Source organism: Neofelis nebulosa, chromosome 13, assembly GCF_028018385.1.
Source record: "Neofelis nebulosa isolate mNeoNeb1 chromosome 13, mNeoNeb1.pri, whole genome shotgun sequence".
Taxonomy (NCBI): domain Eukaryota; kingdom Metazoa; phylum Chordata; class Mammalia; order Carnivora; family Felidae; genus Neofelis; species Neofelis nebulosa.
The window spans coordinates 71,950,085-71,974,537 of record NC_080794.1 but is presented as its reverse complement, the minus strand read 5'-3'; the positions used below and the strand labels follow the sequence as shown (position 1 = coordinate 71,974,537).

Sequence of the window (24,453 nt, the reverse complement as noted above, 5' to 3'; positions counted from 1 at the left end):
GGCCAGTGGTGGGTCTAGAAAGATTTGAGGCCCACAGATGGCATTTGCCAGTGGCTTGTCTTTCCTGCCTCTGGAGGGCGGGAGTGAATCCACTGGGATTTGCCTTTGCTCTCGGCAGGCCCTTCCCTGGTTGTGCCCGATGGGTCCGGCTTTCTCAGAACCACGTTAGGGCTGGGCACTGAATTTGCCCAGCTGATTTTCAGTAATAACTTAAAAAAAATTGTCTCTATTCTTTGCACAGATTAAAGATGCTGTTGCCCTCTGTGAACTCTTTAACTGGCTGGAGAAAGAGGTTGGTTCTTCGCCTTGTTTTAACACACGGATGTAGATTATTCAGAAGTTCTCAACATGTGATTCAAGCCGTGGCACCTCCATGCTCTGGTGACCACGAGGTGTAAGGTCTTGATCTAATTTTAGTCCTTACTTTTGGTAGTTCTTTCTGGAAATTTGGTGTGTGTGTATTTAGAAGTTTTTTTAATTGTAGAAAATAGTAACACAGATGAAGACAGAATTTCCTTCACAGAGAGGATCCTTTTTGGGTCAAGGCATTGTCTTATAACTGAGTGGAATTTCATTATGAGGAAAAATGACTCACAATAATATTCTAGGCAAGCTGATTATATTAAGAGAAAAAGATCTTTGTGTACTTCAATTTAAGACTTAAAACTTTTTATTTGATAGTAAATTGACTCTTGGCCATTAGTTTCTTGCCCTTTCATTCCTTATGGTTGACAGCAGGAGGATTTCTTTGTGTCATTACTAAACAATCACATGTTCCCTTTAAATATTATATAAACAATTCTTTAAAAGTAGCTTAAACTGGAAGAAGGGTATCACCCTGTGTGTAACTATTTTATTCTCTCTGGCTATTTTCCTTCTGCGTAAATAAGTTTTACACATCTCTCAGTGTATACATACGATTTTGTATTTTATTTTATTCCGTTAGCACCACAGCGTGAGCATTTTCCATGTGCTTTGAGGCCTTAAAAAAGGATCCAAATTGTAAAAGCATTGTGAGGTGACAGATGGTAGCTACACTTGTGGCGAGCATAGCATAAATAGAGATGACGAATCACTGTGTTGTGCACCTGAAACTAACATAACACTGTGTGTCAACTATACTCGAATAAAAAAGAAGGATCCAAGCAGAGAGGTTGCGTTTAGTGGTTAGACCAATTTGCCATTGCTCCTGTTTTCAGGTGTTTAGATCCTTTTTAATTTTCTTGCCGTTATTAATCACCCTGTAATAATATCTTTCATTTATCTTCTTTATGTATTTAGGATGACTTTCGCAAGACAATATCCTAGCAGGAGATGGTTTTGAATTTTTCAACTTAGATGGATTAAGTTTGGGGAGGTTTTAGGGTATAACACTGGGGCAGAGAGTTAAGTGAAAAATTGAAAGGATAGAAACCCTTCTACTTTAATTTTTTTTTTTAATATTTTATTTATTTTTGAGATAGAGACAGAACACAAGTGGGGGAGAGGCAGAGAGAGGGTGAGACACAGAATCTGAAGCAGGCTTCAGGCTGCTGTCGGCACAGACCCCGACATGGGGTTTGAACTCACAAACCGTGAGATCATGACCTGAGCTGAAGTTGGATGCTTAACTGACTGAGCCACCCAGGTGCCCCTAAACCCTTCTACTTTAGATTGCTTTGGTAAGAGTCTTAGAAGGTTCCCTCCTTGTTGAAGATGAGACCTCAGCTGTGTCCCATAGGTTGGACAGCCGGGACATGGGAATTGAGGAAAAAATAAGCTTTTAATGCATCCCTTTTAACATGTAATAAACACGTGAATTTATCACTCCTGATGACTTATGAGCAACTTCCTTGTAGGTGCCCAAAGGTGGTGTGTCGGAGATCTCAGCTGCCGACAAGGCTGAGGAATTTCGCAGGTACGGATCTGTGTGCGCAGGAACCTTGTGGTCATTTCTTTGGCAACTTAAATGAGGCTGAGAGGGCCCTGATTGCTGGCACAATAAGATTCCGGAAGCCGCTGTGCTCTCTGTGTCTTTCTGTTCCAGACAACAGGCTGACTTTGTGGACCTGAGCTTCCCAACGATTTCCAGTACGGGACCCAATGGCGCCATCATTCACTACGCGTAAGGCATGCGGAGGAGCACGGTGCCTGGCTTTGCTGCTGCTTCTGCACAGGAGCCTGAGCAGGGGAGAGACATTATTTTACCAGAGGCCCCAGTGCCCACCCCCATGTTGTCTGTTGAGACTGTTCTTATATGGGAAATAAGGTCTTGTTTTCTCTCAATCTCCCACTCTCTGCCTTTTGGGAGCCTCCACTTAGGCTCAGGTGTATGGCACTGACATTCTTCACGATGTAGTCAAATGGGTTGTCCCCATTTCCTTTCTGTGTCTACAGAAGCTGTATTCATAGCTCTTGATCATGGTGATCGGTGTTTGTCTTTCTTGATAATGGCAGCCATCTTGATGCAGGAGTCCAGACATCTTTGTGAGCTCCATCACCCCATACCAAAAAACTTATCATGAGGTTGTTGAGCATACTGTTATGGTTAGGGAGGTAATCAGCACCCTTTCTTCCCTCCTTGTGGGCTTGGCACCCGGCCTACGAGGCATTTTAGCAGATGACCTGTAAGAGCCTGTGGACTCACAGAGCTGAGCATTCCCTGCACTGTGAGATGGGAGGGGCACTGATAAGTTTAGGGCTGATCTGTCTGTGGAGATGGTGGGAAATGGAACTTGGCTTGATTATCGGGCTTCAGCTTTCAGAATTGCCCAGTTGAATGTATTTGCCTTGTGTTGGGCATTCTGAGTTCTTTGCTCCATGTCTGAGGTACACAGTCTGGGGGAAGATCACTTGGTCTGTCTCACTGGGCTGTACTTGGGCAGAGATTCACCCCCACCCCCTTTTAATAGCTGCTTTTAGAGCTGTTAGTCTTGGGGCAGATTTTGAAGCTGTGTGGGAGACAGTCACAGCTGTGATTGTGCAGCTCTCTCGTATTAATGCTTCTGTTCCAAAATTAAAATATCAAAAGGACTCCAGTTTTTGTCTTATGTTTAATTCAGGTGATGAATTTCTTGGCTGGATACTATCCTAGAATTTTACATGTAATTAACACATTAAAAAGAACTCCGATCAAATGGGGGAGAAGCCTGCTTCTACTTTGGCATGTTTTCACAATGGGCTGCTGGAAGCCTGTTGAGAAGCAGGACGTTGCTTCCATGTCTGGTTGTCTTTTTCAGTCGTTCAGCCCAAGTAGCCACTCCAGTAGTGCTGGAGAGGGGGTGGTGCCTGGAAATGAAGGAGTCCTTCTCTCAGCGGCAGGGCAGAGACTTGCAGTGCTATTATTCGTTGTAGCATTTCCCAGTGCAGTGACACTGTCTGGAAGTGGCCTGGGGAAATCAGATCACTTTTTAAAAGTGCTTCGTGTTCATTTAGAAAAAGTGCTTTTGTGTAAGAACATTGTGATCTACTTCACTTCCCAGTAAAAATCCCTTTAGTTTTCCTCCCAAATTGAGGAATTTACCTCCTGCCTGTCTGGTGGCCTAGGAAGCAAGTGGGGAGGCTCCTGATGGGGTCAGGACTGAGGGAGTTACATGGAGGCTGAGGCCGGGGCCTGGGACCCCCACACCCAGAGACAAGTGACTCCTGGCTGCTATATTGCCAGTTCTGAGGACTCTAGCTTGGTCCTGCTGCATCTAATGATTATTATTTTTGTAACTTTTACAATTATTTCATGAACATCTTTTTTGTTCCAAGCACACATGGAGCTAGATATAAAGAGATATGTTGTTCTTCCTTCTCTTGATCTCTTTATCCAGTTGGGGAGATAGGTCGACTGGGTCTTTGACTAGTTCTAGAAGATTAAATTATTTGGAATAATTAATTTAGTTGGTAACTTTTAATTTTGATATAATTTCAGACTTAACCTAAGTTGTAAGAATAGTATAAGGAACTCTTATTTGTCCCCCTCCCAGATTCAGGAAGTGTTTACATTTGTGGACTAATTATTTTTTAATTAACTTTCTTAGGCCAGTCCCTGAGACGAATAGGACCTTGTCGCTAGATGAGGTGTACCTGATTGACTCGGGAGCTCAATACAAGTAAGTAAACTAGGGCTGCCATAGAGCTTGACGATGTTGGGTCAAAGCAGTTGAATAGGGGGCAAGCCAGGCTCCAGCCGAGAGCACTCAGCTGAGACTCTCACTCTGCACCTGCTGCTAATGGACTCGTTCCCGTGTCTTGTCCTTTTTTTCCACCCGTGGTTGAAAGAGCCCAGTGGTAACTCTTCCCACAAAAGACTGTTTGATAGGAATGTTTAGTTCTTGGCCGAGTGTTGTTAAATACTAAATAAATAACTGAAAGCAAGCTTTCAAAACCACTGGAAAGGCTTCTGCTCTAGCTCATAAACTGCCTGCTAGCTCTCTGGACTTGTAGTGGCCTCAGGGCCTTCGGAGGTAAGGGATTAATTTTGAATGAATGAATGAGAAACTAGGTTGCCCCCGAATTTCTGAATTTTCGTCTTCACATCTTGCTCCTTTTCACACTCATCCTCTAGAAAGTTTCTCAGAGGAGAACCCAAGAGTTCGTTGGGTCTCGATGTGGAAGCCATGAGAGGGAGCTGGAACAGGTGTTGTCTGCATGAAGAGGGCACGAGCAAGGCCTTTTAAATGCTCCTTTCCCACTGCAGTTGGGACCATGGCTGAGGGGGAGCCTGATCTTTAAGTGAGCTCCGCCCCGTGCATGGAAACCACAGCCTAGTCTTGGGACAAATGGGTTGGTATTCATGATAACAGCCTAGAACTGAGGGTGTTGAGATTATTTGGCTACTGGTGTACATTTTGGTTCACTTCTAAATTTTAGCAGGATTCTAGAAGTTATCCTTTCTGTGTCACAGGTATGGATTAGTGTGTTCTAAGAGATACCTTTGGGTATTTTTAGGGTTCAGTCCTTTGTTGTCCTGATGGGAGGAATTGGAGGTTGGCTCTCTCTCTTTTCTTTTTCATGTTTATTTTTGAGAAAGAGAGAGAGGAGCATAAATGGGGGAGGGGCCGAGACAAATTGGGGATGGAGGATCCTAGACAGGCTCTGTGCTGACAGCAGAGAGCCAGATGCGGGGCTCAAACTCACAAACTGTGAGCCAAAGTCGGATGTTTAACTGACTGAGCCACCCAGGTGCCCCGGCCCTCTTTTGATAGAAGCAGGCTCCTGTTTACTTTGTCCTCTTCCCCCTCGTTTATGACCCCAGTGACAGTGTCTCCCATGAAACAGTCCTCGCATTGTGCGTGTCAGGGCCTGACGAGTTTACTCTCAGTACATGAGGCCATCCTTGCATTCCTACTTTGTCTCATTTAGTTTTTTTAAGCGACTTTATTGAGATATACTTCACATACCATACAGTTTACTCACGTTAAGTATACAATCAATGGTTTTTAGTATATTCACAGAATTGTGCAACCATCACCACCAGCAATTTTGAAACATTTTCATCACCCTTAGAAAGAAATCCCATTCCCATTAGCAGTCACTTCCCATTTTCTCCTACCTAGGAAACCATTACTATACTTTCTCTCTATGGGTTTGCCTATTCTGGGCATTTCCTATAAATGGAATTATATATAATGCATGGCTTTCTCTGTCTGGCTTCTGTCTTCAAGGTTCATTCGTGACCTAGTGTGTGTCAGTACTTTATTCCTTGTAATTACTAAGTAATATTCATCGTATAGATACCACATTTTGTTTATCCATTGATAGCCATTCAAGTTGTTTCTACCTTTTGGGTTTTATGAATAATGCTACTATGAACGTTTGTATACAGGTTTTTCTTATTTTAATTTATTTTTTAATTTACATCCAAGTTAGTTAGCATATAGTGCTGTAAGGATTTCAGGTGTAGATTCCAGTGATTCATCCCCTATGTGTAACACCCAGTGCTCATCCTAACAAGTGTCCTCCCTAATGCCCCTTACCCATTTAGCCCATCCCCCCACCCACAACCCCTCCAGCAACCTTCAGTTTGTTCTCTGTATTTAAGAGTCTCTTATGTTTTGTCCCCCTCCTTGTGATGTTTGCTTCCCTTCCCTTATGTTCATCTGTATACAGGTTTTTAGATTTTCACTTCTCTTGGGCATTTACCTAGGAGTGGAATTGCTGGGTCATGTGGTAACTCCATATTTATAACCTTTTAAGGAGCTGAAGATTACTTTCCAAAGTGGCTGCACTATTTTACGTGGCCACCAGCAGTGGCCTCACCTACCTCATATTTGAGCAAAAGCTTATTTGGAGTGAAAACTAATTTGTCCTTTCTTCTGGAAAGGGACGGAACCACAGATGTGACACGGACCATGCATTTTGGGACCCCTACAGCCTATGAGAAGGTAAGGTGGAGCAGAAAACTTGAGAGGGCCTCTCTGCTTTCGTAAGAGCATTGCTTTTATGAAAAGGAATTGTGTAACTAAGTAAAATTTGTATGTGGGATAGTAAAATAGCTCATTACTGTGGAGTCAGGCTTATCTGCTTTATGATGTCCATTTAATTAATTACTGGAGACATTTTAAAAGCATTCTGTCTGCTAAGGTCAAGGAACTCAGATTCAAGTTTAACAGCGTCAGTAGTATTCTCTTGAGTCAGGAAATCTCTAGGGATAGGAATGGGGTAGTGAAATGTACGTTTTTTACAAACAGCATCTAGATTTGGTTCTGAAAGCCACCCCCTTCTTTTTTCAAGTTCAGCATTTCCATTTATAGGCTTAGCTGTAGGAACCCTCTGAAATGATATACACTGCTCAGTTTTTGGTCTGTCTGGCCTGGAAAGGAGGAGATAGCAGTGAGGTAGAGAGATGTGCACCAGGAGTCTAGAGTCTGGACTTGAGGTCTTCTCTGCTGTTTACTGGCTCTGTGACCCTGAGTAAAGCACACAGACACATCCACAGAAATGGGGATAAGAGTACCTGCCTCCAGGGCTGGTTGTAAAGGTTCCATGAACCTTGCAAGTTCCCGGATCAGTCACTACCTAGTGAATGTTGGTTGATTCTCAGTGAATCTTTTTCTGGGAACTTCTGCAGGAAGTTTATCCAAGGAAGAGAGTTTTAGGCAGTGCAGCAGAGCAAGGTTCATACTTCAGGTCCTGTGCCTTATCTATTTGTAGGCATGAGCACCTCAGAGGAGTTTGACCTTGGGTCCATATACCTTTGGTGTGACTCTTTTTGTTCTGGAAAAAGAATTCCAGACCAGACTGAAGAGTATGGGTTTAGTCCTAACTCTGCACCTTACCAGCAAACCGCTAACCTTCCCAGCAGCACTTTCTTCATCCAGGCAGTTAGGGATAACCCCTGAGTATAACATTGGTCAGGGCACAGAGGCCGAAGCAGGACCGCCTGGCTCCAAGGCCAGATGCTGCTGCTTATGAAGTGAGCCACCCAGCATGCTGGTTAATCTCTCTGTCAAGTGAGGATGACCACAGCATCTCCATCATGAAGTGTGGGATTAAATGATCAGTGTTTACTATCATGCCTGGCACAGAGGAGTCGCTCGGGAAATGTTAGCTGGCTTCACCAGTACCTTCTCCTACTTTCCCAGTCTTTCTCGTGCTCAGAGTATATTGGAATGTTCATTACCAGGGAAGGATCTGTGGGATCATGTCTCTGACAGTTCTCTTTTACTCAATTTAATTTCAAGATTTTCTGGAAAATTGGTCCTATGACCAAGCTTTTTTTCCACCAGATTTCTTTTTCTTTTCACTCTGATTTTCTCTGTGGTATTGCTAAAAGCCTTCAGAAGCAAGGTTTTCTGAACTGCTGGAAAACTACAGGACTAACACCTCTGTCCCGGTTCTGCAACACGCCCCCTGGGTTTTCTTTGGCAGGAATGCTTCACATATGTCCTCAAGGGCCACATAGCTGTGAGCGCAGCCGTTTTTCCAACTGGAACCAAAGGTAGGTGGTTCCTTCTGTCATATGACAGGCTGGTTCTTGTTCAGACACCAAACGTGTCTAAATGTGAGTGGAAGAACATGTCCTTTCTTGTCGTGTCAGCCCCAGTCCCTTCAGGCCCGTCCAGGGCAGGTGGGTGTGCCGTAGGAAGTGAGTCTCCTGGACCTGCTGACTGAGCTCAGAGGGCCTCCCAGGGAGCAGGCTGAGGTTTGGGCTTGACGTCGGCTGTATACCTCTCTCCTGACCACTTCAGGTGTCGGATGACACATAAAGGTGGCTCCCAGGAGAGTGCAGCCGGGCGTGAAGGCCTCAGGGCCCAAGCGGAAGTTGGTGCAGCCTCCTTCTGCCCTGCAGTGCTGGGCCAGGGCCTCCTGGTTGGGATCCTTGTCGGGATTTATTTTACTGGGAACCTGACTTCAGATATATGCCAGTTTGCTTGAGGACCAATGGATGGGGCACTGGACAGGGAGTTGATAACACCTGGACCTTGAATCTTAGATGGAGCCTGCACTCATCTCCCTGGGCATCCCTTTTATTGCAATCTGGTTTTAATCCTGAAACCTCCTGGTCCCAGAACTGGGAAGGGAATGTCCCTATCGCCAACACCCTCAGCTGCTGCCGGCGGCTGTCCCCTTGCTGGCTTCGTGGACAGACAATCCTCTGGCTTCAGACTGAGCTCTGATTGGCTGGGGAGCGGCCCTCCTCGGGAGCTCTGATTGTTAGCTCTTCCTTGTGCCAGGTTGAAATCAGAACCCTCCAGTAACTTTTACACGCTGGTTTCTGTTTCACCTTCTGGAGCCAAACATAATAAATCTAATCTCTAAAGTGCTTTGCAAATTGAAAAAGTACTGGACAAATATCATCAAGTGGTTCTTATGTGTCTTTCAGGACACCTTCTTGACTCGTTTGCCCGCTCAGCTTTATGGGATTCTGGCCTGGATTACTTGCACGGAACAGGACACGGTGTTGGGTCTTTCCTGAATGTTCATGAGGGTCCTTGTGGCATCAGTTATAAAACGTTCTCTGATGAGCCGTTGGAAGCAGGCATGATCGTCACTGACGGTATGTGTCCCTCTCACCCAGTGCATGTGTGGATCTCTGAGCCTGTTTGAACACTCTCTGTTGTTTCTTATACTTAATTATTTTAAAGTAAATTAGATATACTTTCCCCCTCTTGTCTCTTTGAATTAAGAACAACCTTTTATGATTATAAAAGTGACACGTGTTCATTTTAGAAAAAGTGAGATGGGGAGCACCTGGGTGGCTCAGTCGGTTAAGCATCTGACTTCAGCTCAGGTCATGATCTCGCGGTTCGTGAGTTCGAGCCCTGCGTCAGGCTCTGTGCTGACAGCTCGGAGCCTGGAGCCTGCTTTGGATTCTGTGTTTCCTTCCCTCTCTGCCCCCTGCTCACACTCTGTCTCTCTCTCTCTCTCAAAAATAAATAAACGTTAAAAAAAAAATTAGAAAAAGTGAGACAGTGGAACAGCATATGGAAGAAAATGAAAATCATTTGTAATCCAGCCATCCATAGGAAATGCTATTTAATATTTTGATGTATTAGCTTTTGGTCTTTCATATCTTTTTTCTAATCATTCAGATTATGCTGGACATAGTGTTTGTATTCTGCTTTCTTAATGTACTTCCTTTCCCCACGTCATTAACAGATCTCTGTGAATATATTGTAATGCGTGCATCATTATGGCTTATGAATATGCGCTGTGATCTCTGTGGTGGATCCTGTTATTGTACTCAGGGACTTCAGAACCTTCCCTTCTGTTCCTCGAAGACCTATTGAAAGTGGCCATGTGGGAGGAGGAGGCATCTCTGGGCTCTTGCGCCTGGATTGAGGGAACTGTTCACCTGTTTCTCCTCCCCCTCCAGGGTGGGGCTGTCATCCCAGGAGTGGTCATGTGCACGTTCATCATGGGCTGCTTCTCATTTCTGGGTTTGGTGTCTTTTAGAGCCAGGGTATTATGAAGATGGGGCTTTTGGAATTCGCATTGAAAATGTTGTCCTGGTGGTCCCTGTGAAGACCAAGGTAGGTAGTTATGTATTTATTTATTGTAAAATTTTCATTATTTCCTAATGAGGGAAGATAAAGATGTTTGTTTTTGGAGCCAAGAGTGTGCCATTTTGGAGCTGAAATGGAGCTTCCTTCCCATAGTGGAGAGTTTCCTAGAAATCACTCTCCTCTGCAAAGCCAAAAAGAAAATTCTTCATGAACTGGGACCCAGAACTGGAATGCATGGAGCCCCAGGCAGGCCCCTGCTGGATGTGATTTGGGTCTGAGTTTGCTAGAGGCAGCTTCTTGTCATGATGCTTCCTCTACAGGGGCAGGGGGTGGGGGAGGTGCTTGTTTAAAGGCCCCTCCCAGACCCCAGACCCAGAGCTGGGGCTGGGAAACTATATTTTCAACAAATTACCTAGATGATTTTTATTGGGTAAACCTGAAGAGCCATGAGTTATACTGTGGGTCAGGCCCCACAGGCTGGCGAGAAGATAGGTCCGGTGCCCTGCAGAGGACAGGGGCTCCTCCTCCCCATCACTGTTACAAGAGGATGCAGGGCATCAGGTGCTAGGCTTTACCTAGAAGACCTGCTTACTCCTCTTCTGTGAGTGACTGGAAATCAAACAGTTGGAGAGAAGTGGCTTCTTAAGCCTGCAGGGATCTGCATGTTGAAGTCACTGTCTGTGAGAGTGACCTCTCTTCTCACTCCCAGAGGCCTTGCCAGGATCAGAGACCCAGCATGCCCTCAGGTGCCATGGCCATTCCATACTATGTAGGATGGACAAACCTGTTATGTGTCACCTGATGAGACTAGCAGGTCAGGACAGGCCACGCGGTTAACTGTTAAATAAAAGTGGTGTCGGGCACTTATACGCCGTAGAGTCTTGAGAACCAAAACCAGTGATGCCCCTCATCCAGACACCGCCATGTTGTTTCCTTACTTCTTCTCCATCACCGTGGACATTAGCCTGTGGACCTGCTGCTGAGAGCCCCTCGGCTTCTGATGGCTGCTGTTTGCACAGCGGAGCAGCTTTTGGACAGTCGCGTCAGCTGGGTTCATCGTGCCTCCTGGGCCGATTGAAAATGCTCTGACGCCTTCTTGGTTCCCAGTCACACCTGGCCCTGAGGGGTGGTCCTGGCTGGTGGGAATGACCTCATGGTGGTTCATTGTGAGAGGGAGAAGTAAAAGCTTCTGTTTTCTTCTTTTTCCAACAGTACAACTTCAATAACCGGGGAAGCCTGACCTTTGAACCTTTAACTTTGGTTCCGATACAGACCAAAATGATAGATGTGGATTCTCTTACAGACAAAGAGGTAATGAGGGTGGCTTGGAGGTGACAGAGTGGAAGTGGGGGTGGGGAGCTACGTTATGCTCTCTAGTCTGTTCTCACTTTTTAATTTAGAGGTCTGTGCCACCTGAGTCTGAAGATTGTAGGTCTCCTGTGGTCTGTAGGTGCTTTTCCTGTATTTGTTGGCTCTCCAGGTAGGGGTCCTCCCTGCACTATTGTGGGGCTGTAAGGTTTCGTGAGTGGGAATAATTTGCCATTGCTTTCCATGAGGGCAGGAGCCATATCTGCGCTGAGGCGTGTTTAGCAAACCATGGGCCGGCCATGTGTCTCCCCTATGAGAAGCCAGATGGGTGGAAGGGCCTGTTGGCCATTGCGCATACCAGATTGTTTTCTAATGTTGAATGAAACATTAAGGGCATGAAAAGCAAAATCTATTATCATATGCCCAGTTTCCACACAGAAAGGAGAGAGGTGGTAGCTACTAGTCCGGTCACTCTGGGCTGTGAAACTCTTCACAAAGCTAGGAGCACAATAGTGCTCACCTGTCAGGCTCAGAAGGAAACAGGTCTTGAAACCCCTTCAAGTCCTCTGGTGGGTCCCCAGGCCCACACGGCCAGGTGAGGTGACAGGCACCAGGACCTGGAGTAAGCCTTGAGGGATCAGACCAGGTGATCAACATCAGAGCAGAGAGGGGTCAGAGACAGGGCAGGAATGGTCAACACTGGACAGACAAAACTGCTCCCAAGCCAGGAAGACAGAAGTCAGAAGGACACAAGTTCCAGAGCAGGGTGGGTGGTCAGAAGTCCCTGCAAAGGCAGATGATTGATGGGAGCCAAAGTCAGGACAGGTGTGGTAGGTTCTATAGGAATACATTTTTATCACTCAAAGCAGCCACTGACCCCACTCCAGGGACCTTGAAGTGCCTCTTTAGGCATCCTCAGTGGCGCACACCTAGGCCTCATGCTCGGCCCTGGAGAAAAGTGCCTCAGGCTTAAGGAGGCCCCTTCTATTGGACTGTGGGATGGAATTCCTGCAGCTAGAAGTCTCTTCTGCCTCATCCAGCTCACAGATGGGTGGCAGAAAATGTCATCTACCCCCTGCTTAGTGTGGACACTGTGCTTAACTGTCAGTGCCCTTGACCCGCCAGACATTCCCACTCGCAGCACCTAAACGAGTCCTACTGATGTGGTTGTAGAGGGTGCTGGACAGGACACAGCCTGTGAGCAGTGATGTCAGCTGTGTCTATGGCAGGAAGAGTCCCTCCAGCATTGCAGGGGTCTTTTCCAGCCTCTGCAGGGGATGGCTAACGTGAAAGGGGACAAGAACACTAGGTGGGCATGGAAGCCACCCTGCTTAAATCCTTTGTGACCATAGGAACCACTGTCTCTTACTGTGGCCTTGGGTACCGCTTCCAGGGTCTTAGCGAGGGACTGTTCAGTAATAAGTCACTTTACTCTCTTGGAAGACCAAGGCCGTGGCTTCCTACCCTGTACCCAGGGTTTGCAATCCTTGCCGTCTAGATAAAATGAACTAATCAGGAGGCATTTCTCCCAATGACATTCTGCTTTATCCAGGGAAATAGTGCATGAAGAAGGTTGAGTGAGACCATTCTTCTTTGAGGGAGAGAGTTTTGTTAACCTCACAGTCCACCCCATGACATTGGACGTAGACCAGTGGGTTTTTTTTTTTTTTAATGTTTATTTATTTATTAGAGTGCATCCACGTGTGCACATGAGCGGGGCAGGGGCAGAAAGAGAGGGAGAGAGAGAATGCCAAGCAGGCTTTACGCTGTCAGCTCAGAGCCTGATCTGGTGCTTGATCTCACAAACCATGAGATCCTGACCTGAGCCGAAATCAAGAGTCGGACATATAACCGACTGAGCCACTCAGGCGCCCCCAGTGGCTCTGTCTTAATCTGTGGTTCATTACCATACCTTGCATAGCCAATTCACTGAACTGTTCCTTCTGTCAATTTTTATAGGACAGATAATATCTTCTTACCCTTAGATCATAAGCAAGTTTCTACAGATAACAGTAGATGTACTTAACATACCAGGCAGAGTACATTTATTATCTCTTTTGGCCAAAGAATGTCTTTCCATATACCACTTAATGAATCTGGGGCTTCGTTCTGTCTGAAGGCACAGTAGTACCCCACAACCAGATTCTATCCATTTGGCTTTTAAAATACTTGGTCACGCCCTTTCCTGTCTCCCAAACAGACTGTCTTAACAATTACTTTAGGGGCTTTTTGGGTTCGGTCTTGCATTCCCATCACTTGTCACCAGATGGCAGCTGAGGACTTTGCTTGTGAACGTGGGCAGCAACAGGTTTTCAGGGCCTTAGGGAAGTTGGTCAGGCCTCACGGAGGCTGTGTGTACAAACTGAAAGAGTTTTGGGAGTTTCCTCCTGGCCCCGGGGTTGGCCGCTTTGGACTGCGGGCTGTCTTGTAGCCCTGCCCGGCCTCTCTGCTGACCCATAGCAGTTGGCTGGCTGTTGACACCTCCCCCGCTCCCCAGCTCCAGCAGGAGCTAGTGAGTTCTTATCGGTGGGGAGTGGAGCGCTGGCGGAGTCAAAGCCAGGTGGCGATACCACTGCATGTGTGTGCCCATCTCGACCCTGAGCTGGTGTTTGGTACCTGGTGCAGACTGTAGTCCCTGAGGCCTGTGCTTCTGTAACACCACTGCCTCCCCGGGTGGTGTTTGGCTCGTTACAACAACTGCGTGGTGGTGGTGGTAGTCTCTCCAGCCTTGCTGCGGCTGAGCGTCTGGTCAGACCCACTTCCTGGACAGTGGAGAGAATGGGTGGCTGTCCTCTGGGTAGAACTTGCTTCCCTCCAGCCTTCGCACCGCCCTGCCCCAGAGGGGAGGGTTCACCCTCGTGTGGCTGCAGAACTTTGGCCCTCAGGTCTTGTGGATCAGACCTCCTTCCTCCTTCCCTCTTTTAAAAAATCTCCTGAGGCGGTGGCCACATTCAGTTGAGTGTTTGAAAGTTGAGCTCCCCACCCCACCCTGTGGCACCACAGTCCTTGGCCACCCAAGGTTTTGGGTTCATCTAGACAGCCACGCTCACAAGACCCACGTGGGCTCAGCTGATTCTAGTTTATTCAGCTTTGTCAGCGGATTTAAGACAGGAAAGCCCGTGTGTTGGTGGGACACCTTCACGTGTGTCTCTTAGCAGGAATCTTAGCAGCCGTCTAGGGTAAGCACCCTTCTCCTCTGCTGCCACCCAGAGATGGCCCAGGTGTACGGGAATGAGGCCACATGGGTGAGTGAAGGACCCACCAGACCCCCCTGCCCATTCCTCTTATGATGTCCTGCGCGTATGGCTTCCAGGGGTCCTGTTGAGAGGATACCTGGTTACAGGTTACTCTACACTCAGGGAAGCCAAGGCCGTGATTTGCTCTCAGGTGTTTACCGCTCCTTCAGTCATTGTCCACCTGCTGTATGTAGACTGTTCTAGGAGCATTTTACCACAAGCGATGTGGCCTTGTCCTGTCAATTTCCAGGGAAATAGAGCACAAAGAAGTCACTTGTCCCTGAATGGGGTGGGGGGGGGGAGTTTTGTGCATCTCTGCTCTCAACTTGTGATCTCCGCACTTGGGCCATGCCTCTCCGTTTGCCTGTTTAGCCTCTGGGAGAGGTGTGATGGTGAATACCACATTCTTCTTTCTCCCCTCTTGCAGTGCGACTGGCTCAACAACTACCACCTGACCTGCAGGGATGTGATCGGGAAGGAATTGCAGAAACAGGGCCGCCAGGAAGCCCTCGAGTGGCTCATCAGAGAGACGCAACCCATCTCCAAACAGCGTTAATGCCTCCCTGGTTTTTGTTTTTGTAAAATGCTCTGAGGAAGGGAAGAAACCTGGCGGATCCCTGCCATCTGTCCCCTTCCCTCTCCTTCCTTAGTTCCCCTTTTTACTTTGAGATTCTAAGAAGAACTGAAAATCTTCTGATCCTCTTTGATATTTTCTTGCAAACACTCAATCTTTTATGATTTTTTAAATTGTTGAGAACGAGCCGAGAATAAAATTGCTGCACCAGAAGGAGGATCCCCACAAAGCCAAACGCCGATGCGGGGAGATGCCCTGATGAGCCGCAGTGAGTTGTCTGGCCAGTGATGGTGAAGCACTGAGCGCTTGCTCTGGGGTGGCCAAGTTTCAGGTGCTAGTACATTATTCATGATCACCTTGATTCATGAGACTGTATTTATGATCAGTGAATAAAATGTCAAAATGTGCTTTGTCTCGGCTGGCTCTTTCCTCACAGCACTGTCCACGCTGCGTGTTAGGCGAGCTCATCTCCAGGGCTGGTGGCCTTTGGGGCAGGCGTTTTCCAGATAGACGGTCCCCTTTGAGGAGTGATCCCTGGCCTCCGCACATGTTGTCTGACTTAATTGTAAGCCTCTCTTGCTTTTCTCTAGGAAATCCAGTGTTTTGGTGAGTATACTGTCGAAAGTGAGTCTTCCATGGTCTACCCTGTAGCATACGTTGTGTGGTGTCTCCCCCATAGCGCCTCAGTCCTCATGTCTCGTCACTTGTTCACAGTGTTCTGTGGCAAGTGCCTGCAACTCCCCATCCTTGGGCTTTCTCTCTCTCTCTTTTTTCAAAAAAAATTTTATTTTTGAGAGAGAGAGAGAGAGACAGAGTGCAAGCAGAGGAGGGACAGAGAGAGAGGGAAACACAGCATTTGAAGCAGGCTCCAGGCTCCGAGCTGCTCGAACCCACAAACCGTGAAATCACGACCTGAGCTGAAGTCTGACGCTCAACTGACAGAGCCACCCAGGTGCCCCAGTTGGGCTTTCTTCTGCGTGGGGCAAGCCTCCCAAAGTCTGCAGAGCTAATGCCCCCAGGGCCTCAGACCATCGTGGTTGGGCATGGGAGGACAGACCTCTTCAACCCTTGGCTGGGATGTCTGGGGTGTCATCTATACTGTCTTATGGGGTTGCTCAGCGGGATGAAGCCCCACTGCCCACCATGGTAACTTGTTCTAGGACCCTTTATTTTCTTCCTTTCCTTTTGTTTGACTTTTCCTTTCTCCCACCAGCATTTCCTGGGGCTGATACGTGATAAAAACAAAAAGTTTGGGTGTAAAACGTTAAAAAAAAAAAAAAATTTAACAACAACAAAAAAAGAAATGGAAACCTATTTGACTGAATTGACAGTGTTGTGTACATACAACCTAAATGTAGTTTTTAATCTGTTAGAAAATTGAAGTTGTGTTTGTTTTGATGGATTAATTAGTAACTTCCAAAAGTATGTCTTCCTCTTCTCTACTATCAAGATGAGATTATCAATTCGAAACTCGAATTTAAGTTCTCTGAAACTGAGGAAAGTTTTTTTAATATGTGAATATTTTCTGCTTATGAATTTATGATTTTAATATCTGAGAAATGTTATAATTAACCTCCTTAATCATAAAAAAGAAAATGTATATGCACGCATATGCACACATACACACATCATGCACAAACATTGGGTCATTCTATACCTATTATACGATTTGCTTTTTTTTTTTAACGTTTATTTATTTTTTGAGACAGAGAGAGACAGAGCATGAATGGGGGAGGGGCAGAGAGAGAGGGAGACACAGAATTGGAAGCAGGCTCCAGGCTCTGAGCCATCATCCCAGAGCCCGACGTGGGGCTCAAACCCACGGACCGCGAGATCGTGACCTGAGCTGAAGTCGGGCGCTTAACTGACTGAGCCACCCAGGCGCCCCACAATTTGCTTTTTTAACATGGGAGTATATCCAAATTGTTTTTCCATATTAGTGCACATACATCTGATTAGTTTTGATTATGTCATTGTATGGCTGGTTCTTCTTAAAACTAGTTTCATTAAATCTTAAACCATATCTTGGATTTGGATGGCTTTGAAAGATGAATAAATATAAGCATATTTCGGACATTTCACCAAAGTGTGGTTGGCAATGTCTGTTACTTTCTCCAGCTGGGGAAACAGAAAATGAAATGAGCTAATCTATTTTTACCATTCAGAACCAGGGTGCCAGCCTAGGAAGTTTCACTGATAGGATGGGCCGAAATTGACAGAATGTCTGAAAACACTTGCCAACATTTCCAGTGTCCCTCCTCCCGTCTTTTCTCTCGAGGACCATTGATTCCAACGTGCTATGTGGGAAAAAGCAAGATACACGGCTAGTTCTCAGGTTGTATTTGTGATGTGGCTTCCCAGTAACAGGATGTATTTTGATCCACCAAAGATCAACTCTTAATTGTGTTTGTTTCACACATACAAACTCATATTTCTATGTCCCATAGGATTGGACTTGGAAGAAGTTTCTCCTTAAACGATAGGATGTATTAATCATGTTTCTCCTCTATCACCCCTGTAAAAGTCAGAAGACCTCCCCTTTAGGACTCAGACTGTCGTCTCCTCCGAGACCCCGAAGGTTTCCCTCTCTCAAGAAGTGGGAGCTGTGAATTGCAGTTGAATTGGAGTTTAAACGGACCGTAACTCAAATGTGACGGCAACTCCACTGTTTGTTCATCGGGCTGTTAAGCCTGTCACTTCCCAAGGCAGCCTCAGAGCAAAGTTTGATTTAATTGGCTCAAGCCCAAGAAGCAAAGTTTCCTGGTGCTGGGTGCCTGGAGTGTCCTGCCTGGATCTTCATGTCTTGGCATTAAGTTCAGGAGACAAGATGAGGTGAGCTGATCCCAGAAATCTGGAGAATCAATAAAACTGCAGTATGCAAGTGTTCAGAGGGAAGAGGAGCTAAAATGTGGATCGAAGGACTCTTTTTTTTTTACTTTCAAATACGTGATAAAAACAAAAAGTTTGGGTGTAAAAACAGGCAGCAGGCTAAATTTATGGAATAATTCCTGGGAAGCTGATTTTCTTGCTCAGTTTATCCCCTGGTGAAGTTTAATGTACAAGGTAGTGAGGATTCCAGGAAGGGAACAGATGTGGAGCCGACGCCATGGACACCCCAGGGGCCGGCTTCCCTCTGATAAAATAAATCCATCCACGTCACTCGAACTGTGTGAGGGGCCTGTCCACCGCCCAGCCCTTAGCGCTTGTGCAACCTGAGGGCCCGTCCTGGCATCCAGCTGCCTGACACTAACATCCTTCATTTCCCATCAGATAGGGGTGAGCAATTGTGCAAGGAGGCGAGGTTGTACCTGCGAGCCACGGAACACGTTTTGCCCTTGGTGTTTCCCCACAGGTGGGGGGTTTATTCTACAAAGACCAGAAGACTCAGCAGGAAGCACGTTGTGACCCCTTCCATACAACAGCTTCGGTGCTGTTGGCTCCTAGGGGAGAGGCAGGGGGGCAGTGGGAGGGCTGGGGGCGGGGCTTGGCAGTTAGAGCCCATACTGTGGTTGCTGGGTGTGAGAGTAGTTGGGAGTACAGAGTAAGGATTAAATACACAGGATCGGCATTTAAAAACAAAAATGCAGATTTTGGTAAGGTGGCAGTTATGGTATAGGTTTTGGATCTCCCCAAATCACTCCATAAAAACAGAGTTTGGCTGGGATAGCAAAACTAAAACTCCTGGATGAGATCCATGCCAGATCTAGGTGACAAGCCCCACAAACCCTTAGTACGAGCAGGTCGTCTGGTAGACCCAAGAACCCCCCCATTGATGATCAGGAGTTGAAATCGCAGTGAGCCAATTCGGGAGCGGCCGCTGGAACTGGGGGTGGTTTGCACACCCCAGTGGGTGAGTGGGAGGGATTTGTGGTGAGGCCTGCAGGGGCTGGAGCAGTCAATGTCCCAGGAACTTCTAGGACAAAGTCCCGCACTGAGGAGAAACTGCTGGGGACAGGATCCCAAAGGAAGCGGTGCAGGTACAGGAGACACAAAGGAAAGCGAAGGTCCAGTCAGAGGGAACAGAGCCAGGACTTTGAAGGAAGTAAGTGCTGTATTTTTTAACACTTCACAAAATCAACAGGAAAGGAGGCTTTTGAGCCCTGAATGAAACTATCCTAGTTAGTTCAAGTCTCTTCCATAAGTTCAAAAAAATGCATTTCAGCTAAAAATGGGCAATAGGGGGAAAAAAAGATTAAGGTAAAGAGTTCTTGCAAACTTGCAATTGAAAAATTTTTTTTAAATGTTTATTTACTTTTTGAGAGAAGGAGAAAGAGAGCGCGAGCATGAGTAGGGGAGGGGCAGAGACAGGGAGACAGAGAATCCGAAGCAGGCTCCAGGCTCTGAGCTGTCAGCATAGAGCCTGATGCGGGGCTCGAACCCACGAACCGTGAGATCATGACCTAAGCCAAAGTCGGAGGCTTAACCGACTGAGCCACCCAGATGCCCCAAGTGTTCTTGCAAACTTAAAAAGAAAAATAATCTGCAGGATGACTTGCCTACAGTGATACCACTTTATCACGACATGTTCCTAAAACAGATGAAAACAGAAATGCTTCAAAACATATCTACACATTTAAAAATAACATCCAAGAACAACATAAGACAGAATTAGAAAAGATGAGAAATTGAGAATTCAGGAAAGAAGTAGAAAAAACAGTTGTTTAAATATGAAGGATCATGGGGGCCTGGTGGCTCAGTCAGTTAAGCATCTGATTCTTGATTTCAGCTCAGGTCATGAGCTCGTGGTTTGTGAGATCGAGCCCCTCTTTGGGCTCTGCACTGATAACTTTGAGCCTGCTTGAGATTCTCTCTCTCTCTCTCTCTCTCTCTCTCTCTGCCCCTCCCCTGCTCTCTTTCTCGCTCTCTCTCTCAAGGAATAAATAAGCATTTAAAAAAATGGAGACACCAGAAGGAACATGGCAATGAATAAATGCAGCAATGTTTCAAGATCAATAGAAGATGAGTAAGGAAAACAAAAAGCAAAAACAAACAAATAAAAAGGATTTAAAAGAAAGTGATAGTTACAAAAGACAGGAAAAATGTAACATTTATGCAATAGGTATCCCCAAAGAAGAAAACTTAAGCAAGAAAACTAGAATTCTAGAAATCATTCCCAAAAAACCTCAAAAAGTTTGAAAGTACACATGGAAGAAGAACACCCTAAAACTGAATAAACAGACCCAGGGTGACCAACAGGACATATTGTAATAAAGTTATTCTACTTTAAAGAAAAAGAATGAATCCTTTATATTCAAACAAATGATCCAGTAACTGAACAGTAGAAAAAAAAATGTGATATTTCCATCCAGAATTTTTCCCAGTGACACTTGAGGTCAGAAGTAACATGGGGTTGTGGTCCCAAGGTTGTTCATTGTAACCCAAGACACCTTTGTTTTATGTGTTTTTTTGTGTGTCAGATGCGAAGGAGGTAGGAGGTACCCACCTGCATCCTGTGCCCTGTGATGAGGAGGGCTCACAGGAGAAGCGTTAAAATGTGATTTTATTGGAAGACAGTGTGGAGGTTCCTCACAAAATTAAAAATAGATCTACCCTATGACCCAGCAATAGCACTGCTAGGAATTTACCCACGGGATACAGGAGTGCTGATGCATAAGGGCACTTGTACCCCAGTGTTTATAGCAGCAATTTCAACAATAGCCATATTATGGAAAGAGCCTAAATGTCCATCAACTGATGAATGGATAAAGAAATTGTGGTTTATATACACAATGGAATACTACTTGACAATGAGGAAGAATGAAATCTGGCCATTGGTAGCAACGTGGATGGAACTGGAGAGTGTTCTGCTAAGTGAAATAAGGCAGAGAAAGACAGATATATGTTTTCACCCATGTGGATCTTGAGAAATTTAACAGAAGTCCATGGGGAGGGCGAAGGGGGAAAAAGTTACAGAGAGGGAGGGAGGCAAACCATAAGAGACTCTTAAATACTGAGAACAAACTGGGGGTTGATGGGGGGTGAGGGAAAGGGGAAAAGGGGTGATGGGCATTGAGGAGGGCAGCTGTTGGGATGAGCACTGGGTGTTATATGGAAACCAGTTTGACAATAAATTATATTTAATATAAAAATGTGATTTTATTTTATGATTTTATTTTTTAAAGTTTATTTATTTATTTAGAGCAAGGGAGGGGGACAGAGAGAGGGGGGAGAGAGAGAATCCCAAGCAGGCTCCACACTGTCAGCACAGAGCCCAGTCCAGGGCTCAAACACAAATCGTGACCTGAGCTGAAATCAAGAGTCTGGCACTTAACCATCTGAGCCACCCAGGTGCCCCAAAATGTGATTTTATTTTTATTTATTTTTTTATTATTAAAAAAATTTTTTTTGACATTTATTTATTTTTGAGACAGTAAGAGAGCATGAACAGGGGAGGGTCAGAGACAGAGGGAGACACAGAATCTGAAACAGGCTCTAGGCTCTGAGCTGTCAGCACAGAGCCCGACGTGGGGCTCGAACTCATGGACCGCGAGATCATGACCTGAGCTGAAGTCGGACGCTTAACCGACTGAGCCACCCAGGCGCCCCAAAAATGTGATTTTAAAGAGGAGCTGAAACTCTTGTGTGTGTGTGCGTGTGTGTGTGTGTGTGTGTGTAACATGCCCCACTTTTTAAACATCCACAGCTGATTTCACATGAAAGAAAAAACAAAAATGTGCATGGGCCGAACAAACACGTGGGTCCTGAATTGAGTTCTTGGGCAGCAGTTGTGTCTTCTCATTGGATGCTCAGCTCCAAGACAGGCCAGGTGACTGCTGCCGATCAAGGGGACGGCTGCACCCCAGGTTCTGCTGTGCCCATCCGCTCTCTCCGAGAGGCCATGCTGCAAAAGACACACAGGGTCCCATGGCTGAGAATCTCTTCCTAATTGTTAGTGTGAACATCTTTTTATTTTTATTATTTTATCATTTTTTTGTAAAGAGGTAGACCAGACCATAGGAAGAAACTGAGGTCAGAGCGAAGGCCCAGACGAGAGCCACACCAGTTCCTGGTCTCCTGTCTCTCGGGGCTAGGGCTCCTAACACTGCGTCCCCAGTGCCTGCCCTGCCAGCAGGTACGGCTGCCGCTGGCTTCAGCCTCCCTGCCGGAGGCCCCCTCCTGTCCTTCATCCTTCCAGTTCTTGCCTTCTTCTGAATCTAGTTCAAGTCCAACATGTATCTCCACGAAGTGTTTCCTGACTGCTCCAACTGAACGTCCCTGCTCTAAATTTCTTTCGCATTTACTTTCTTCACAAACTGTGATGGACATTTCCTTCTTAAAATCAAACTTTCCCCATGTCTCTCCAACTAGACTTGTAGCTCCTTGGGGTCCAACACCAGCCATTGCCAGGATAGGGCACACAGTAGGTACTCAATCAATATCTATTGATTGGTGGAGTGGTGAAGACATTCTGAACACATTTATAGGAGAGTGAATGACAGGAGTGAGTTGAATTTGGTCCCACCTCTTACTAGCTGGTGTGGGGCAAATTATGTATCTTTTATGTATCCTGATTGTCATCTGTAAGTGGAGATGATACGATATTAACTGTTAGCATATTCGTGAGGATTATGTGACAAAATGTGCACAAATCACTTAGCCTAATGCTAGACAGCTAGTAAGTACTCAATTAGCTGGGACATATGTATTTTTAAGCAGAAGGTGAGATACCCATTTTGTTTTAAATTCTCTGTTTATTGTCCCCCTATTTCTTCCTTCTCTAATTTTCTCATATCATTATTATTATTTTTTAAATTTAATTTTTATTTTTTTAAATTTACATCCAAATTAGTTAGCATATAGTGCAACAATGATTTCAGGAGTAGATTCCTTAGTGCCCCTTCCCCATTTAGCCCATCCCTCCTCCCACACCCCCTCCAGTAACCCTGTTTGTTCTCCATAGTTGTGAGTCTCTTCTGTTCTGTCTCCCACCCTGTTTTTATATTATTTTTGTTTCCCTTCCCTTATGTTCATCTGTTTTGTCTCTTAAAGTCCTCATTATGAATGAAGTCATATGATTTTTATCTTTGTCTGACTAATTTCACTTAGGATAATACCCTCCAGTTCCCTCCACATAGTTGCAAATGGCAAGATTTCATTCTTTTTGATTACCGAGTAATACTCCATTGTATGTATATACCACATCTTCTTCATTCATCCATGGATGGACATCTGGGCTCTTTCCATACTTTGGCTGTTGTTGATAGTGCTGCTATAAACATGGGGGTGCATGTGTCCCTTCAAAACAGCACACCTATGTCCCTTGGATAGATGCCTAGTAGTGCAATTGCTGGGTCGTAGGGTAGTTCTATTTTTAGTTTTTTGAGGAACCTCCATACTGTTTTCCAGAGTGGCTGCACCAGCTTGCATTCCCGTCATATCATTATTTAAAAAAAAAAAAAAATGTTACTGTTTAGAACAGTTTTAAATTTACTGTGAAGACAGTATTCCTTTGGTTCCCCTATTATTATTAGTTAAATTTTTTTCATGTTTATTTATTTTTGAGAGAGAGAGAGAGAGAGAGAGAGTGTGTGTGTGTGTGTGAGCAGGGAAGAAGGAGAGAGAGGGAGACACAGAATCTGAAGCAGGCTCTAGGCTCTGAGCTCTCAGCACAGAGCCCGACGCGGGGCTCAAATTCATAAACTATGAGATCATGACCTGAGCTGAAGTCAGAGGCTTAACCGATTGAGCTGCCCAGGTGCCCTGGTCTCCCCTATTATTAACATCTTACATATTATGCTGCATTTGTCACAATTAATGGAATGATGTTGATGCATTATTAGTAACTAAAGACCACAGTTTATTCAGATTTCCTTAGTTTTTACCCGATGTGCATTTTCCGTTCCAGGATCCCATTCAGGATATCACACTACGTTTTGTTGTCGTGTCTCCTTTGGCTCCTCTTAGCTGTGTTTCTAGGACTTTCTTTGTTTTGGAGAGTGCTCTAGAGTGTCCCTCTCTTGGGATTTTTCTCATGTTTTTCTCACGACTAGACTGCGGCTCTGGGTCTTGGGGAGGAAAACCACAGAGCTAAAGAGTCATTTTTCCTGTTGCTGTTGACTTTGGTCACCTGGCAGACATAGTGTTCGTCAGATTTCTCCATTGCAGTTACTCATTTAACCTCCATTCTGGACTGTACTCTTTGGGAGGAAGGCACTATGTGTGGTCCACTAAGCTCTGCGCGGTTTTCTCGAAGGTGGACTATCGACATCACTTATTTAGAATTGTGCACAGACGATTTGTCTCTTTGCTCACATTAATTCATTTTTTCAATTATTTCTTCATATCCGTGTTGACTTGTGCTTTGGTTTATAACTAATACTTCTTTATTTTGTTGCTCAAATTGTTCCAGCTTTGGCCATTGGGAACTCTTTGAGTTGGTTCCTTTGTCTTTTTGATACAGTTCTGTATGTGTGTGTGT

General features: G+C 45.5%; 1 protein-coding gene and 1 long non-coding RNA gene across 6 annotated transcripts in view; both read left to right on the top strand.

Moving 5' to 3' along the window:
* XPNPEP1 (X-prolyl aminopeptidase 1) overlaps positions 1-15,442 on the top strand; it is a 58,136-nt gene extending 42,694 nt beyond the window's left edge. For all 5 annotated transcript variants that reach the window (XM_058697719.1, XM_058697722.1, XM_058697720.1 and 2 more), the window contains 10 exons: positions 242-292; positions 1,839-1,897; positions 2,027-2,104; positions 4,008-4,079; positions 6,293-6,353; positions 7,840-7,909; positions 8,795-8,968; positions 9,868-9,944; positions 11,130-11,228; positions 14,889-15,442. In XM_058697719.1, coding sequence (XP_058553702.1) covers positions 242-292; positions 1,839-1,897; positions 2,027-2,104; positions 4,008-4,079; positions 6,293-6,353; positions 7,840-7,909; positions 8,795-8,968; positions 9,868-9,944; positions 11,130-11,228; positions 14,889-15,017 — 870 coding nt within the window. In that variant the 3' untranslated portion in view covers positions 15,018-15,442. The remainder of the gene's footprint in view (positions 1-241; positions 293-1,838; positions 1,898-2,026; positions 2,105-4,007; positions 4,080-6,292; positions 6,354-7,839; positions 7,910-8,794; positions 8,969-9,867; positions 9,945-11,129; positions 11,229-14,888) is intronic.
* A 3,408-nt stretch (positions 15,443-18,850) lies between these two features.
* Positions 18,851-24,453, top strand: part of LOC131493349 (uncharacterized) — a 61,205-nt gene continuing 55,602 nt past the window's right edge. Inside the window, exon 1 of the long non-coding RNA XR_009252581.1 lies at positions 18,851-19,077. This is a non-coding gene — a long non-coding RNA (uncharacterized LOC131493349). The remainder of the gene's footprint in view (positions 19,078-24,453) is intronic.